Raw genomic sequence first — 17,724 nt, 5'->3', positions numbered from 1 at the left:
ATAAGGTAGACCTGATACATGGAGAAACAGGTGTGTTCTTTTCTAAGTATGGATCCTTTGTAAATGTATAAACCGATTGTAGGAATTTCCCTGTAGGGACCAAAATCCCATTTTTAGAGATAAGCACATATTGGAGCTGTGAAGCTCTTCTGCTTGTGAATGGCTTAGTCCTGAACAGGCAAAATGAGATTCCTCCAGCTTACCTTAGAGAAGACATTATTTAGTGCTAGGGGGTGTCCTTATTTTATCTTACACGACGCTGTTCCTGAGGAAGGGTCGGGTCACAGCTAGGGACTAGGCTTTACCCTGCTCACATTGGGAATCCTGGAGGCTGTGCTGTCCACCAAGTGTTGAAGATGTTTTTCAATTTCTAAGTGACTAGTCTTAGTATATTTCATTGTAAGTTTTAATCAAACACATTTCTTTCAAAAAATGTTTTTATTGATTTTAGAGGGAAAGGAAAGGAGGATAGAGAGACAGAAACATCAATGAGAGAAACATTCATTGGCTGCCTCCTGCACACCCCCTACTGGGGATCGAGCTGGAAACCTCGGCATGTTTCCTGACTGGGAATTGAACTTGTGACCTCTTGTTTCATGGGTTGATGCTCAACTACTGACCCACTCCAGCCGGGTAAACACTTGTTTCTGAACTATGGGAATTTATCTTTCTTTTAAAGTAATTTTTTTTGGTAAATAATGTTATCCATTTATTTAAACTTGACTTGAACTGAGAGACAACCAAAATTTGGTTGTGAAGAAAAACTATATTTTTAACAATGAAAAAGTAATAAGGAGGAGTCTTTAATAATATGAGGCAACTTTGTGAACAGTTTGGAACAGTCTCAAAATGCCTTTTACCTTGGCAACCATAGATATGACAACTGTTTTTCTATTTTCTAAGTCTCTAAAAATGTTTTTATAATATTTCCTAAAACTCTTTGTCCTAAAAGAAAAAAAATCCTTTTTATCATGTTTATTTCTGTTTTTTTACCCATTTTTTCTTAAACCTTTCTAATTATTTTCTTATTCTTTAAAATAAGGAAATTATAATTTGTCTAAGTTCAAATGAACACAAATCTTTTTTAAAACAGGTGTTTTCTTCCCCTCTACTCCCCAACCTCCAAACAATATTTTGGCATCTTTTGGACTGTTGTGGGAGTACTTAGGTTACTTTGGTAACTTCTGGGGTAGTAGGTAGGCCTGGTTAGAGAAACATCTGATGTTAATCTGCAGGCTTTTATGTCTCTGAAAAGCAGAAAAGCTACCTACACAGAAAGGCTCTTTGTAGCAGTAGACTGAAGACAACAGGACCATTGAGAGACAATGAGGACATACATAAGCAGCACTAGCTACTGCTAAGAAATTCTCCTGTGAGAGACCTGGTGTTGTGCTAAAAAAAATCTGATGACAGTATTAAAAATGCAACTTTTTTGAATGCCATTGAATTTCTTCCTTTTTAAAGAAATGTTTGACTATTTTTAAAAACTTACAGATTTTCTTATTTTAAAACACTTTAAAGTCTCTACCTTCATAAACCCAGTCAGTTATTCCATTACTTATTACGTCTTCTTTCCCATTCCTTGTGATCCTCTGACTTGGTGAATTTGGTTCATTTTTGACATAAATATCATTGTTCCAAACATATGCCTAGAAAGAATGAAAATAATATTGACATGTAATAACATGGTATAATATATTTTATTCTGAAGTCCAAAAGAATATTTATCATTTATTTTATCCTAAAATAGTATTGGTGTGCAAGTGTAATGATTATCTTAGGCTATTCGATTTGGGCAAAATGAAGAGTCATTTACGCCCTCCCCTTCATATTCTTGCAGTATCAGTGTACAAGCTATAACCCCAATTAATCTTAAAAACACTCTTAATTTATTAAAAAGAAGGAAGCTGACAGCCACCACTATTTGGATGCTGAAGTACATAAGAAGACCTAGAAGACTGACCACTTCTATAGAATGATGTGTGCTTTGCATTTCTTCTTGGGGGAGGTGACTAAGGGAGTGCACTTGCACGCTGGGAGGCAGAAATTCAACTACTGAAAACATTCTGTCTTCCTGTTTAGATTCTTTTGGAATTTAACATTCTGTTAGCTCTATAGAACATGATAATATATCTATAGCAATACAGAGAAGGTCACAGAACTAGCAGAAAACAAGTATACTTTAAAAAAAACACACACATCCACAAACAACAGCAAAGGAAAAAAAAAAACACAAAAAAACCACAACTAAGCACAACAGAAATTAGAATTTAAGAGCTTTCTGAATATTTTCCCATTAAATAAACAACTTCCTAATAGTAGTTCAGGGACTTTCAGGAACTGTATTTACTATGTTAGACAAGTAAAGTATTATTTTAGGCAATAATATTACATTTGATAAAGTTTTGGCTTCCTAAGTGTCTACTGTGTATCAGAATTAGTAGCTTCTACATATGAGAGACCTGAGCTATTGCTTTTCTGACAATAAAAGAGATTCACTAACCAATTTATGACCCTCTGGTGACCATGTGATCAACTGTGTGTCATTTGGAATCCTTTCTTCTGTAATCAGCTCCCTGGAAAAAAGACAAAAGGAAACAACTACCAAATGAATAAATCACAGTGGGATTTTTGTTTTTAAATTATTACACTAAAAAAACAATATATTTTATGAGGAAGCCACTGACCTTTTATTTAAGTCATAAATGTCATATGAAGCTGTGTAGGAGTGCCTCCATTTCTAGAAAAGAAAACAGACATTTCAGGTTTCTGATATTATTATGCCACTTGCTATAGGAGCTCAAGATGGGAGACAAGGTAGTATAACATTTTACAATTCTCAAATTTTATCTTTTCTTATAATTCCCTATTTAGATTCTTAGAATTTTGGAATTAGAAAAAAACCTTAGAGACCATCTAGTACAAACTCCTCTGGACTTCATCGATAACCTAACTTTGATGTCACCTGTGCCAAGGAACCTTCCCAGACCGAAGTGGGCTAAAGTGCCACTTCCTGTGCAAACAGCATTCTTAGCACTAACCACAGTATGTTAAGTTCAACTGTTTAAGAAGAAGGCAAAATATTTAAAATATCTATAATTCTATTGATGGTGATGATATGGAGAAATGCGTACTTTCCCACACTGTTCATGAAAATATAAAGTATTATAGATATTTTGAAAGCCACCTAGCAATATATATTAAAACTGAAATACATATGAAAAGCAAACCAAATCCAAATAAATCAGAAAAAAAGAAATAACAAAGGTAAAAGCAGTAATCAAGTAGAAAAAACACAATAGACATAATTCAACAAAGTCAAAAATTGGTTCTTTAAAAGACTAAAAAAAATGTTAACATAGTGTGGGAGAAAAAAGGTATGAATGACTAATATCAGAAATGAAAAATGATATACCACAACAGACTATAGACATTAAAAGATTATAAGACTCTATTACAGACATTTTTTGCTAATAAATTTCAAAAGTTAGAAAAAGGGAAAATTTCTCAAAAAACAAGTTATCAAAAATGAGACATGAAAACATGAAAAATCTGAAGCAAAAAAGAAAAAACAGACTTAAGATAAAATATATATATCTACACACACAGGGTGTCCCAAAAAATGTAGCCATACTTTGAATAATTATAAAGGCAGTGTTTATCAAAATACATTTCATTTTCAAAATGTAATAGAATCGGCTATTAAAGTGTATATACATTTTTTAGAATACCTTGTATATATGATTACATATTTGTTCTTATGAAAAATTGGTTTACATGTGGATACAAATGTAAATGAAAAGAAATTACTTATCTAAATGTCTGCCTTCCCCACCGTACTCCTAGAGGAAAGAAATTGTGTCCTATTCACCTTTAAACACCTAGAGCTTGGTCTAATGCAAGCCACACAGTATGTATTCAGGGAAGAAACCCAACTAAAAGAAAAGTCAGATTTTACCTATAAGGATGAAATAGAAGAAATAAGCTAACCCAAGGACCCAGCTGTGCGATCGCAGAGCTGAGATACAAACCAGGGTTCCTGACCTTGAAGAATATTTTCCTCTTATCATTTATCACCTTCTAACCTCTTATGTCAACAAATATTTATTAAGTCCCTACTTTTTTGCAAGTTCTACATTCTTTTTATAATCCTGGATTATTTTGACACACCCCATGCTTGTTTCTGGGAAACTTCTAAGGACAATACTTGCTAGAGCCAAACCATGTGGTACAGGCTAACAACACTGAGAGACTTAAGAAGGTTTGAGATCATTTTAGGATGACAGATATATCCCAGGTTTTGAAAGGAAACCCAACATGTTTGGAATGTTCACTTCATTTTTTGAAACAGACTCATCAATCTATTTAGGATATAAACATTGGCAACTATCCCCTGTGAGGCATTATTAGATAAAACGGGCTCCCTCTTGTTGAAAGGCTCATAGTGGAATGGGGGATATGGACAGATAAATACAAGAAAAAAAACACAAGAGATTAAATGGAAGCGGGTGGGGAGAGGCCTTCCCCACAAATTAGGCCTTGGGGAAGGAAAAAGCCCTATGGAAAAGTGATTCTTGGCCTGAGTTTCAGAGGACTTCCACAAAGACAAGAGGTAAAAAAAAAAAGCATCGCAGAAGAGAAAAGTTGAAGCAAAAAGATAGGAAAGATCATGTTTAAGAGCACAGCTTTGGAGCCTTCGAACTTGAACTCAAGTTTTGCTATAGACTGAACAGTTGTGCCTCCCACCCCTAAATCATGTGTTGAAATCCTACTCCCCGACGCGATGTTATTTGAAGGTGGGGCCTTTGGGAGGTGACTAGGTCATGAGGGTGGGGCCCTCATGAATGGGATTGGTTCCCTTATAAAAGAGACTCCAGAGAGATTTTTTGTCCCTTCCACCATGTGAGGACACACAGAGAAGATGGCCAACTACCATCCAGGACCTCATCAAACACTGAATCTGCCAGGACCTTGATTTTGGAATTCTCAGTCTCCAGACTGTGAGAAATAAATTTCTGTTGTTAAGCCACCCAGTCTGTGGTATTCTGTTACAGCAGGCCCAATGGACCAAGACAAGTCTCCAAGGTGTAATGGCAGGCAAGTTTCTTTCTAAGCTTCAGTCTTCTTTTTAGAAAAATGTACATAATGACGACAATTATCTCAGGTGCATGAGAATGCATGTGAAGTACTTAACAGGGTTCCTGGGATTGTCAACATGTGACTGATAGATAATGCTGCTATTTCTATCTCTAGAGCATTAGGCAGTGAGCAAAGATACTAGGAGAACATCCATACCAGGTGGTATGGAACTTGTTTATTTATGTATTCACTTACTTATTTGTTTATTTTGTAGCCACTTAGAATTGATCATTACTTCTTAAAAGTAACTTAGAAGTAATAACTGATCTTTCTAGAAGCACTAACTCAGTCATGGAGAAACCATGGAACAGGATGTAAAGAACACTGCATAGCAGACCTCCAAGGAAATAGAATAAAATTAGACTAATTTTTGTTGTTGTTCTGGATAGGTTTCTTGAGCATTGATTTGTCAACAAATTTATGCTCCACAGAAAATTCTATTGAATATTCTGGGAAGTAAAATAGAAGATATATTTCTCTAATTTCAATAATCTTATAATTTAGTGCTTTGCAATAAACTTATGAAGAAAGTAAAATAAGCTAAAGTGTTAGAGAGTAAATGGTATATTGTGGGAGAACAGAGTGACAGAAGGCAATGTTCGATAAAGTGGTCCAAGCCAGCCTCGACCTGAATTACTAAAAAGAGAGCAGTTGATGAGTGGGAGAGGAATGTTCCAGAAGAAAGCAATGGCAAATTATTTGGCCCTTACATAGAAAGAGAAGTGATGCTTGATTAAAATAAAAAGCTGTGTACTTAAAGGTTCTGAACTTTGGATCATTGGGTTACCTTGGGACTCCGTAAATCTACCTAATGGCTATGCTGGATTAATTGGTGTTGAGTAGGCTATATGCATCTGTATTTTTAGAAACCTCCCCAGGTCATTCTAAAGGGTACACAGGAGTGAGAAGCACTGGCCAACCATGGTGAACACAGAGAGAGTGGTAGGAGATGGGTTCCGACAGGCAGAATTGGGTCCAGTCACACAGGCTTCTAAGGATGCTATATAGAGCTTGAGCTTTATTCTGGAGGTGACTGGAAGTCAACGATCGTGAGGGTTTAAGCATAGGCATGGCATAATCTGATTCAGGTTTTAAAAGGAGCTCCTTGGATACTGCCTGAAAGAATGAATGACAGGAGGACGGGACAGAGTGCAAATAGCAAAAGCAGTTAAAAACACATGTAAACTCCAGTGACACAGCAAAGACAAATTACCAACGATGAAGGTCCACCAGGGGAATGCATCCGTTAGTGCACATCAAATGGCACTTACTGAACTTGACTAAAGAGTAAATTCAGCTGGCAGTTACTATTCCATTTCTGGCTTAACCTCACAGCCTTTATATGTTAGTCTTTAACATGGACAAACGTTATTCAGTTGTTCTCAACCCTGGTTGCCAATTAGAATCATCTACGCATTGAAAAAAATAATAGTGATGCTGGCTTCACTCTAGAGACTTCAGTTTAGTGATCTGAGGATTGAACTGGGACACTGAGAATTTTTAAAAACTCAAGTGATTTTAATACAGAGATAGCAGTAAGAACCACTGAATTAAATAAACAATAATCCATTAATAGGGAACAGATGTGCTAAAGTTGGCATAGGATTCTGATTTGCTCATAGTTGATAAGTTTAGCAGAACACAGTCATCTAGTCTTCATGTCTAGGAAATGGAGCCCAGCACAGTGAATCCAGGGTAAATATTATGATTGGGAGTCACAGCCCCAAAATAGGAAAAGGAATATGAGATGGTTTGCTTGCCCTGAGTACAGCAGCATTGGTGTTTGAGATAAGGTATTTATACTAGTATTCATCCTTTATTCTAGAAAACAAGCAGAGGTGGGATCCCCAGCTTTATATTTTCTTTTCAGTGCAGAATCTCTCTATAGGTTTTTCATTTTTCTTATGTCTCAGAATTTCCTACAGTTAACAATGGTTGTCAAATCTATGAATAACCAAAGAGCTGCAGTTAAAGTTACCAGCGATTTGCAGCCATCCTAAAAGTGAAGAGGATGTGTGACTGAACTGTAACCTTCCTGACCCTGGGAGAATTTGACATTAGGCTGGGTGACTGGAGGAAGCTGAGTGTCCCTACAGGGCTGAGGCCTCCCCTTTAGAATGGTTTGTACGTGGTGGGACCTGAGGGCTGAGAAGCGATCTGGGTCACCTTCCTTCAGAGTCTCTTCTGAAGGAAGAAGAGTTTAGTTTTTCAAAGCAAATACTTATTGAAAGTTTTACTACATGTAAAGCTGAGACAAAGAAAATAAGAGATTATATTACTGGATGTACAAATCAGACATGTAAATTTACTTTTCAATTATAAGTTCTATTTTGCTATATTTTCAGTATCTATATTATATTACTTATACTTTTTAGTATTTGAAAACACTCACATACATTCTTTTAAAACATTTGTTGGACTTATCTTTTATGAAAGAGAATGATCACTCCTTCTTTTGATGCTGAATTAATGAGTTTTTAGTGCCTGCTATATTAGTAGGTATCAATCTTAAATATACATATCCTGGAAATCAGTTATAAAATAACATAATCATAGGATTCTTAAAATGACACAATAGGAAAACATTTCTTTTACCTTCAGGTAGTTGTACTCTAGGAGAACAAACTGTCTATCAGGAGACACTGAATAATCATTTATAGAATGTCCAAATTGATCCTGTCAATCAAATAGAAAAAAGAACAATTAAACAATCCCACTTAACTGCCATTATTGAGCACTTACTATGTAGAGGGTATGGTTCTAGACATGTGGTTCCCAATCTGGAAGAGGTGACACATTCCTCCACACCAATGACGATGATGTAAGGTGGATGGTGATCGGGGTTAGAGAACCAGGGAGGGAAGGATTAATTTTACCCAAGGAAAGACAGCTGTGAGGGTGGGGATCATAGAGAACTTTCTTGGTAGGGGGAACAGCATGAGCAAAAAAGGTATGCATATTTAGAGACTGTCTAAAGGCTAGGTGTAACCTGAATACAGTATATGGCATACCAGACAAAGTATGAGCTAAGAGAACATCAACTTGGAAAAATAGCTGGGGCTTAAATATAAGAAGCAGAACTATGACTATTTTTGCATATAGATGTACTAAAATCTCATCTGTTTCTTACAAAGCTGCTCTGGTGTCAGAGTGACTGAGATGAGATGAGAGGGGTTGTGTCAGCCCTGGACATGGGCAATGCAGTGGTCCGGTCTACAGTATGGAAATAGGGACACAAATTAGAATACTCACTATCACAAGATGAAACTAGGCCTTGAACCAGGACTCTACAGTGGAAATGGAAATCTGAGAGACGCTTGAAATTGCAGAGGGTTTGTTAATTAGCTAAATATGGGGAAGGACAGAGGAATCAAGGAGGGTCGTGACGTGGAGGAGAGCACTGTTTACCAAGATTGGGAACTCTGGAAGAGGCACAAGATGCTTTCAGTTTGCTAGGAGAGCAAAGGGGAAGTCACTAGTGTAGCTTGGGATACTGAGTTTAAAATGCCCACAGACCATTCATGTGCAGAAGCAAGCAAGCTATTAGAAATAGAGGTTTAGATCTTGAGAGGTTAGTGTTAAAAGTGTGTACTGGAGAATCTTGGCTAGAAAGGGAGTGCTGATGCTGCGGACGGGCATGACGTTCACCGAAGGAGAGCATGCAAAGTCAGGAGCGGGGCCAGCAAATGAAGACAGAGCCCTGAGGACACTTACATTTAGGAGCATGGGCAGAGGAGGAGGAATCGTCAAAGGAGACTAAAAAGTAGCCAAGGCAGGGAACATTCCAAGAAGGAGAGAAAGATCCACTGTGCCATATGCTGCAGAGAGAGTCCAACAGCATGAAACGATAGTACTCAGGATTTAAAAGGTTATGAAAAAAAATCCCCAGAATTTCCTTGAAGTGTGAATTAATTATGTGATTAAACATACAAATGTACTGTTCTCCAAGAAAATGGAGCTGCTTCCATCTTCGGCATTGAATAGCAAGATATTATTTTCTTGTTTGTAGAGATATTCGTGGTCTAAAGAGAGAAAATGGCCAGATCAATATTTCAAGTTGCTACTAAACATCTTCATGAGCTAAAATTGATGCAACAAAAATTTAAGATTTGAGCTTGCACAAGTACTAAATAAGCATTTCCAAGTTTGAAAAACATTAAGTGATGACTATTACACTAGTATATATTCACTTTTCCATCATTATAGTCAAGGTTTCCATTCACATTTTAACTTTTTATAGTACATATCAAAGAAATAAGCTTTCTTTCCAGCTTAACTCCCTTTACACCCTTAGGTAGATAAAGATTCTCCCCCATACGGTTTAAAAAAGCAAGAATATCTTCTCAGTGCCATAGAAGTGTCCCACAACCTAATTAGAATGAACATAAGCATAAAAATTGGTCCCCTACCCCCCCAAATTCTTACCTGAAACCCATCGCAAGTTGTAGGACTTTGTTCTAATAGTATTTTTTAAATAATCAGTTAGAGAGTAGGTCCTGCGACTATCAGCTGTAGCATCATCTGTTGGTTGAAAAAAGAGCCAAATGTTCAGTAAGATGGACTAACCTAAGTTTTGCCTAAAATAAACAAGTGGATCTCTACAATCTACACTGGTTACAAGATGCAAAAATGCACTCATAAAATGCAAAGCATATTTTGAGATTTCAAACTGGGTGGATGGAGTAAAAATGCATTTAACCATTTAAAGCATATGTGAGTGTGTGTTTCACCATATATTAGTTCTACATGAGTAACCTTCATTATGAAGGTCTATATCAGCAATGTCCAATGAACATATAATGTAAGTACATTTTCTAGTTAGCCATATTAAAAAATTTTTAAGACAAAATTAATTTTAATGTCATATTTTATTTAGCCCAAGATATCCAAAATATCCTAATTTTCAATGTGTAATCAATATTTAAATGCTATTACTGAAGATCTTAAACATTCTTTGTTTTTCTCATACTAAATCTTTGAAATCCTGTACACCTTTTACATTTACAGCATATATCAATTTGACTAGACACATTCCCAATCAATAGCCACATGTGGCCATGCAGTAGACAACAGGAGTCTAAATCATCCTTTCTTGAGGCCCTGAGGTCCTCTTTCAAGCCTTCTCACAATGCACAGACCTGTAAGACGTGCTCATTACCCAATTAAGGGAATCTTTGTTTCTATTGTCACTTTTCCTTTACTTGGAAGTTTCCATGAAACCTTTCCCTTGATTCTGTGACAGCTCAGCTCTCCTAATTCACCTACCATTATTTTTCCATCTCCTGCTTTAACTCTAAGGCAGAAATACTCTGACACTCAGCCTTTAGCTTTCTGCGTTTCTCTCTCTATTATTCCTTCCAGAGAACCCCGGAGAATGTGACTTCCTGAGTTTTGGGCATATTTTCCATTTAAATAAATGACAAAATCTATACTTATTACCATACTCTAAATACATTTCCCGTGCTGTGTTGGGCTTTCTTAGATGACTTGTCCCATGCTAATCCTATACCTACCTTATCTAAAATAATTGTCTTCCTTCCAAAACTAGTTTTCCCTAGGGAATTTATGTGGTTTAAATTTTTTTATTGTGGTTTAAAATTTTAATCCAAACCATCCTCTTGATTCTTCCTGTGAAATCTTTTTTCCAGGTATCCCTGGCATCAGTTTCTCTCTAATCCTATCCCTCCACTGCACCACAACTAGAATGCTTTTTCTGAAGTGCCACTTTCATCCTAGTGATCTCTTCCTTGAAAGCTTTCACTGATTTTCCACTGCCTACAGGAAGGTTCAAACTCCTCAGCCTGGTGTTTGTGGCCTCTACAATCTAACATGAGACTCCATTTCCAGCCTCATTTCCACTCTCTTCTGCATGAACCTTCTCACCAAGTCACACTGATCTGCCTACTGAACCCAACAGACTTTCTGAGGCTTTTCCACCTCTGTTCCTTGTTTTAAGCCACTTCCTGCAATGTCTTCAACTGCTTCCCTGGCTGTCACAATTCCCCACCCTCTAACTCCTACCACCTCTTTCACAAAGGCTTCAATTCTGCCTTCTCTGACTTTTGCCTCAACACTACTCATTTGGCTCTTGTAACAATAACTTGTGCTGATAACTGTTTCTCATGCCTCCCTGCCTACCTGTGTGGTCTACACATTTAGGCCATATAGGGCCTTATTTTTTATTTTACTTTTGCATCAACCTTAGCACCTAGCACAGTTCTGTGCCATAGTAAGAAGTTACATATACAAAAAGTTTTGGGGGTTTTTTTGAGTGACATAAGATATCTTCCAACAATCATAGTCAAGACAATGTGATTCTTCTTCCTCAATCCCAGATCCTCCATTGACGACAAACAGCCTAAAGTATTTTTCCAAATTCTCTACTTCTTCCACATGTATGCAAACATACACTCACAAAAACAGCCACCATCATAACATTCCTACAACTGCAATTCTTACTCTGTGGGGATTGTGAAGCCAGCAGTACCTTCGCTTGTTAATTTTTTTACAGCCTGTGGAAAGGTTATTCTCTTACAAGAGATCTTCTTTCAAAATATATCCTTTTTCTTTTTTTTAATATACCTTTATTGATTTCCCAGAGAGAAAAGGAGAGGGAGAGAGAGAGAAACATCAATGATGAGAGAGTCACTGATCGGGCATGTTCCCTGACCGGGAATCGAACCCCGATCGCCTGGATCCCAGGTCGATGCTAAACCACTGAGCCACGCCTGGCCGGGCTCAAAATATATTCTTAAGATTTTATTTCTTTGGATCTTAATCTTATCACAGTCTATATTCTGCCTATAAAACCTTTAGTTTTAAATAGATAAAATTGCTACACTTCACTTTATTACTTAATTTTAAGCCTAGTTTGTTAAATACGTAAAAGAGGTTTTTTTTTTAAAAAAACATCTTTCCTGGGTTTTTTTCTTCCCAAATCAGGCCTGCATTTCACTTCTGAAAGTTAGTAAGATTTGTGTTTGTAAGCAGAAATAGAGCAAATTAATAAAGCCAGCCCTTGGATTTGTCAACATTCAAATAAAAGTAAAGCCTTGGGCCACAGATAATATTATTTGAAACTAATATTGGACTACAAAACTACAAACCTATATTTGTTCACTAAATGGCAATGGACTAGATGTTTGTGTTCCCCCAAAATTCATATGTTGTTTATCTTAACCCCAATGTAAGGGTATTAGGGAGAGATGGGGCCTTTGGGAAGTGATTACGTCATGAGGGTAGAGCCCTCATGAATGGAATCAGTGTCTGTAGAAAAGTGATTCCACCATGTGATGCACAGGAAACAGGCCCTCACCAGACACCAGACACCGAATCTGCCAGTGCCTTAGACTTCCCTGCCTTCAGAACTGTGAGAAATAAATGTTCGATGTTTTAGTCACCCAGACTATGGTAAGTTGTTCGAGAAGCCTGAACAGACTAAGACATATATCCAATAAATAGACATATCACCACAGAACATCTCTCACTGACTCTTGGTTTTGTAAGAAGAGAATGAATTGAGTATCTCTAATAGATCACATACAGTGTATTTACCTAGGTTTCCCAGGATAATACAATTACACCTGGAATATTAAATTAATTGAGGTAAAATTCCCTGTGATGTCACTTGCTGCCCAGAGTGCTATTCATCACATTCATAATGTGTCTCTCACTGAGCACTTACCTGCCCCCCTCAGATACTGCTGGGCTCATTTTCTATTAGGCCATAGCTTTTCTAAACCCATCCTCTCTACCACACTCAGTCTCCTTTCTGCTCATAATAGGCCCAGCATGATTTTGACATCTGCTGATGTTCCAGGTGTCAACCTCAATATAACACTCTTGCTATAACCCATGACACCCATGCCAGGCCCAGCCCGCCCTTATCCAGTGTTAGGTTCACTCAGCTCCTTTACAATGACCATGAGAGTCGGCTTCCATATCCTGGCTACCTAGCCCAGAACAGCACTGCTAAATTGGAGCAAGCAGAGCAACAAATGCTCCTTGTTTTTTTTCCTTGCCATTTGATAAGTAGCACACATTGGAAGACACTTTTGAAACATCTAGCTAAGCGAGTTCTGTGAGATGTGAGTGCCAAGTCCAGGTTTTGACCTTTAGCAAGTTCACAGTTTGCTGCCAAGTTACAACCTATTCTGTCAAAGGCTTAGGGGACAGCTCACGTCTCTCCTTCCTGTCTACTTGCTCACTGACAGGGCACTGCTGTGGTGACAGATGAAGGTCTTTGGCTGCTTGTGTGGTTTTCCTGGTGGGCCTGGGACATGTCGTTCATTTGACTTATCAGTTCAAAGCACTGTGCTAGCCAAGAAGAGCAGTTAATCATATGTTTCCCATCAGCATATATAGACCTCTTAGATTCAAGTCTTCTTCAATTTAAAAATCAAAAAAAGGTTAACGACTTTATGCTTTACTTCTTTGATGAGAGCAACTATTAGGTTGAACCAAATGAAAATGCCATTTTTATCAGTCAAAAGTGGTAGAATAGAAGCTTCTAAAATGGTTCAACCTAAGAATAAATTCTTATAAAAGTGTGTGGTATCCTAATGAATCTTCCCTCACTATGGAATCAAAATCACTTCTGAGTACAAGTAATTCCAGAATGGTAAGATGCAAGTAAGAAAGTAGTGTAGTCCCATGGAATATTCTTGCTTTGATCAATTGTTCCTTAATAGTTACAGGATATTTTGAATATTTTTATACTCAATAATAAACTTTTTATCTGTATTCAGCTTATTATATGATATATAATATTTCTACTTCACAAAGATAAACTGTTTTAGTAAATAAGTGGCTAATGAAATGCACTCTTTATAGCTCATATACTCATAAAGTTGTTAAACACAGGAAAAAGATATATGGTTATAAAGTACTAGTGTTCTTTATGGTAATAAGATATTTTATATTGATGCTAGGGAAATAAAACAAGTGTTATTATAGAATTTGATCGAGTAAAATAGCAACTTGACATAGAGACAGAGGAAGCAACATCAAGAAGGCAGAAGGAGAAATTGACTAGAAGGTTCCTCATTTCCTGTGTTGCCAGCAGCACTAGCAGGCTACCACCCATCTATATTGATTCAACAAATACCAGTAAGGGGTTGGGTCCCTCATGGCTTTGAAATCAGAGACACTGGATTTGAGCCCAAGTCTAATTCTCCCTCTGGGGCTTTGGGAAAATTACTGAGTCTTTTAAAACCTCACTTCTTTTAACCTATAAAAAAGAGAAAAATAGCGTTATCTAGCCCTTAGGGATTTGCCTTGATTAAATGAGATAACATGTGTAAAGTGCTTAGCTCAGGACTTAAAATTCTGGAAGCCCTCCAGATTTGTCACACAGTGTGCTGGGCATTCAGGTTACAAAGATGAATAGAAGAGTCTCTCCCCTGGAGTCCCTAGCAGTGGTGCTGAAGTTAGGAATTTCACTGCAATAAAATAGCCATTCAGTTTCACCATGTTTATATCCCAAAATGATCCTATTAAGAGCATCACAGTGAGAAAATATCTGGGATAAGTACAATCTAGTTATTTGCTAAGTGCTAATGAACATTACTTTCTCTCTTTGATATCTCTAGTACCATCCATAGCATCCACAATGGGAGTCAGTTATACGAAGGGAAAATATTGGATTTAGTGGACTTAAAGGATTTGTGAAGAGTGATGTTTTTTCTGCTTACCATAGGCAAGAGGCATTAGCATATAATCACAATAATCAGATTTGCCTTCTCAACAGGAGAAACATCCAGGTACATCAAGTGGCCTCTGAAAATGCATTGCCATCGCCTTTTTCTACGGCTGGAACTTGTAAAATGTGGAACTGCATATTCTTAGGCATTTACCCTAAAATCAGAGTGTCAGATGACCAAACTTCTGTTAAGGATGTTATTAATGTATTTTTAAAGGTCTACTCTGAAAACCCAACCAAATGATACAATGCGCATTTCCCAGAACAGCAACAATTTGGAAAAAAAGAAACAATTTAATTGGGGAGGGGGTTGTCTGTCCTGACTCCAGCCTCACCTCCTCCTCTTCCTCTCCTGTCACCCTGCTCCATCTACGGTGGCCTCCCGCTGTTCCCCAGACACGCTGGGCCCAGTCCTTCCCCAGAGACTCGGAGCTTGCTGTACTCTGCCTGCAGTGTTCTCCTCAGATATGCCCAAGGCTCGCCACTCCCTCACCTTCCTCAGGTCTTTATTGATATTAGTCTGTCTTCCCCTGACTAATACTTGCAACCCACCGGCCAAGACCCACAGTAGTTTACAGTTCACTCTGCTTCACCCCTGCAAAGGGCCAGGAGACGCAGCGCACACAGGAAGCCGGCACCAAACAGGATGTCAGGGCCGCTGGATTCTTTAAGAACTGGAAGTTGCTTTACGATTATCTTTTCTGATTATAGTCACTCCCTCTTCCCTTGTTAGGACTCTTCTGGGAATAAAGAATGGCCAAACAATATTTACAAGGCTTTTTATATCCTGCTGCAATAACTGACATTAAACCAGGGTAGTCCAAAGCGATGAGAAAGAGTCAGAAGGTGGAAACTTCTGAACTGTACAGATAAAGAACCCACAAGACCGTAAAACATGAAACTGTTTTAACGAAGTTCTACTTTCTCCTGAACACTACTCAAAAGTAGTTGTAGTAGGACACCAATGAAGGTGTTACAATGCAAGCTAAGAGCGCCTAGTGTGTGTTAGGAAGAAAGCTGATTAGAGAACATCAGCATATAAGGAAGTTGGAAGCTCTAATACTGAATCATTCAAGAACTTTCCGGAAAGATTTATAGGCATAATCAACCTCACTACTCTCTGAGCCAAGTGTTTGCCTTCATTCAAGAAAAAAATCATCATTGGGAAACAAAACTGTAATAGAAATTGCCCTTTCCAGCATTCACCAGGCAAAACTCTTAAGTGTGAGACAAGTGTTATTATAGTACCTATCTCTAGGACTGTTAAAATAATTTAAAAAGTTGAAAATACATAAAGAATAATAATTACAAATGCTTATAGAGTTTTTCCAGTGTGCTGGGCTGTTCTAGGTACTATACATTTAACTTATTCTCACCCCCATTTTACAGGTAAGGAAACTGAGGTGCCGATGGGCATGGATAATAACTGGACTCAAGCCCCATGACTGGTGAGCACCAAGCCACATTTGAACTAGGCAATATGGCTCCAAAGCTTGTGGTTATAACCATTTTTCTCAATGGCCTAAGCACCTGGGAAAGTGACTACACATGGTAAATGCTATGCTGGCAGTGTTTGTGAACTGGTATAGATGAGTTAGACTTTACGAAAGTGTTTAAATTGAAATTAATGTCAACAGGCAAGTTGGTAGTAACATTTGGACCTGGGGCATTTGGTAGGTTACATAAGAACATAATTTGTTCTAGTGCTTCTAAGTCAAAGGGCTATCAATTCTTTCTGAAACGCCTGCAGTATTCTCTCTGGACTGTTATTCAGGATGGAAAGGAAGTTGTACCACCCTCATTCTCTCTTCCCCGGTATAGCCGGTAACTCCTGTCATCTTTTTTTTTTATACTCATAAAAAGTACTCATGAAAGCTTTATAACAAGCATCTTTTCTTCCTTTTTATTTTTCATGTTTCCAAGATTTAAAACATAACACAATCCTGAACAACTCAGCACCTGCAGTACACATTTCCAAAAGAGTATGGAGCTGTCCTACGAAAACACTCAGTGACTCCTGCTTTACAGCAAAGATCACCACAGAGCTGATTTTTCACTTCTGCTTGTCCCTTGCACCATTCTTTAATCCTTTCCTTGGCTCTCAGAGTGACAAGTGGGCCTGACCTGTGCCTCAGATCCTCCTTTTCTTGATTCCTTAAGGACTTTGCTTTCATCTCTTCTCCCTCAGCACATCTTCAATTTTTCACTGCTCACTCTTGCCTTTTCTTAAGTACACACTGGGTGTACCGATTTTAAAAACTATTTACCAGACCCTGCGGCTTCCTCAAGCTCTCTCTTCTCAAATAAACAGTCCACATCTGTGGCCTTCATTTTCTCACGGTCCCTCCCTGTGCCTCTTGATCTCTCTCTTATTACTTACAACATTTCTCTCTCCTTGTCACCTTTAATACTTATTTTCTGTACCATATTTTGCCAATTAATCAAATAATTTTATATCATTATTTAAATATTTAACCTGGACTATCTTATCTTAACTAGACTATAAGTAATCTGGAAGGATGAATTTATTTTGACTTTATCAAACATTGGGCATATGCAGGAGGCAACTAATCGATGTGTCTCTCTTGCATGGATGTTTCTCTTTGTCTCTCTTCCCCCTTCCAGTTTCTCTAAAAATCAATGGAAAAAATATCCTCAGGTAAGGATTAACGACAACAAAGCAATCACTGTATTAGTTTTTTATGTCTATATAACAAATGGCCACCAATGTAGTGACTTAATAGAACGTAGACATTAGCTGAGTTCTGTGGGTGGGAATTCCAGCCTGGCACAGCTGGGCTCTCTGCTCAGGGTCACAAGGCTGAAATCAAGGTGTTGGCTGGGCTGAGTTCTCACCGGAAGGCTCTGGGGAGAAAGCTGCTTCC

General features: G+C 37.8%; 1 protein-coding gene across 1 annotated transcript in view; it reads right to left on the bottom strand.

Annotated features, from left to right (window-relative positions):
• The window catches only part of DPP4 (dipeptidyl peptidase 4), a 77,151-nt gene that overhangs the window by 48,068 nt on the left and 11,359 nt on the right, over positions 1 to 17,724 (bottom strand). The window contains exons 3-8 of the mRNA XM_081142148.1: positions 9,565 to 9,660; positions 9,070 to 9,161; positions 7,735 to 7,815; positions 2,688 to 2,740; positions 2,504 to 2,576; positions 1,529 to 1,649 (exon numbers count right to left, since the gene is read on the bottom strand). Coding sequence (XP_080998274.1) covers positions 1,529 to 1,649; positions 2,504 to 2,576; positions 2,688 to 2,740; positions 7,735 to 7,815; positions 9,070 to 9,161; positions 9,565 to 9,660 — 516 coding nt within the window. The remainder of the gene's footprint in view (positions 1 to 1,528; positions 1,650 to 2,503; positions 2,577 to 2,687; positions 2,741 to 7,734; positions 7,816 to 9,069; positions 9,162 to 9,564; positions 9,661 to 17,724) is intronic.

This window comes from Miniopterus schreibersii, assembly GCF_964146895.1.
Source record: "Miniopterus schreibersii genome assembly, chromosome: 7".
Lineage (NCBI taxonomy): Eukaryota > Metazoa > Chordata > Mammalia > Chiroptera > Miniopteridae > Miniopterus > Miniopterus schreibersii.
The sequence above is the reverse complement of the archived record's forward strand: the minus strand, read 5'-3'. Positions and strand labels throughout refer to the sequence as shown.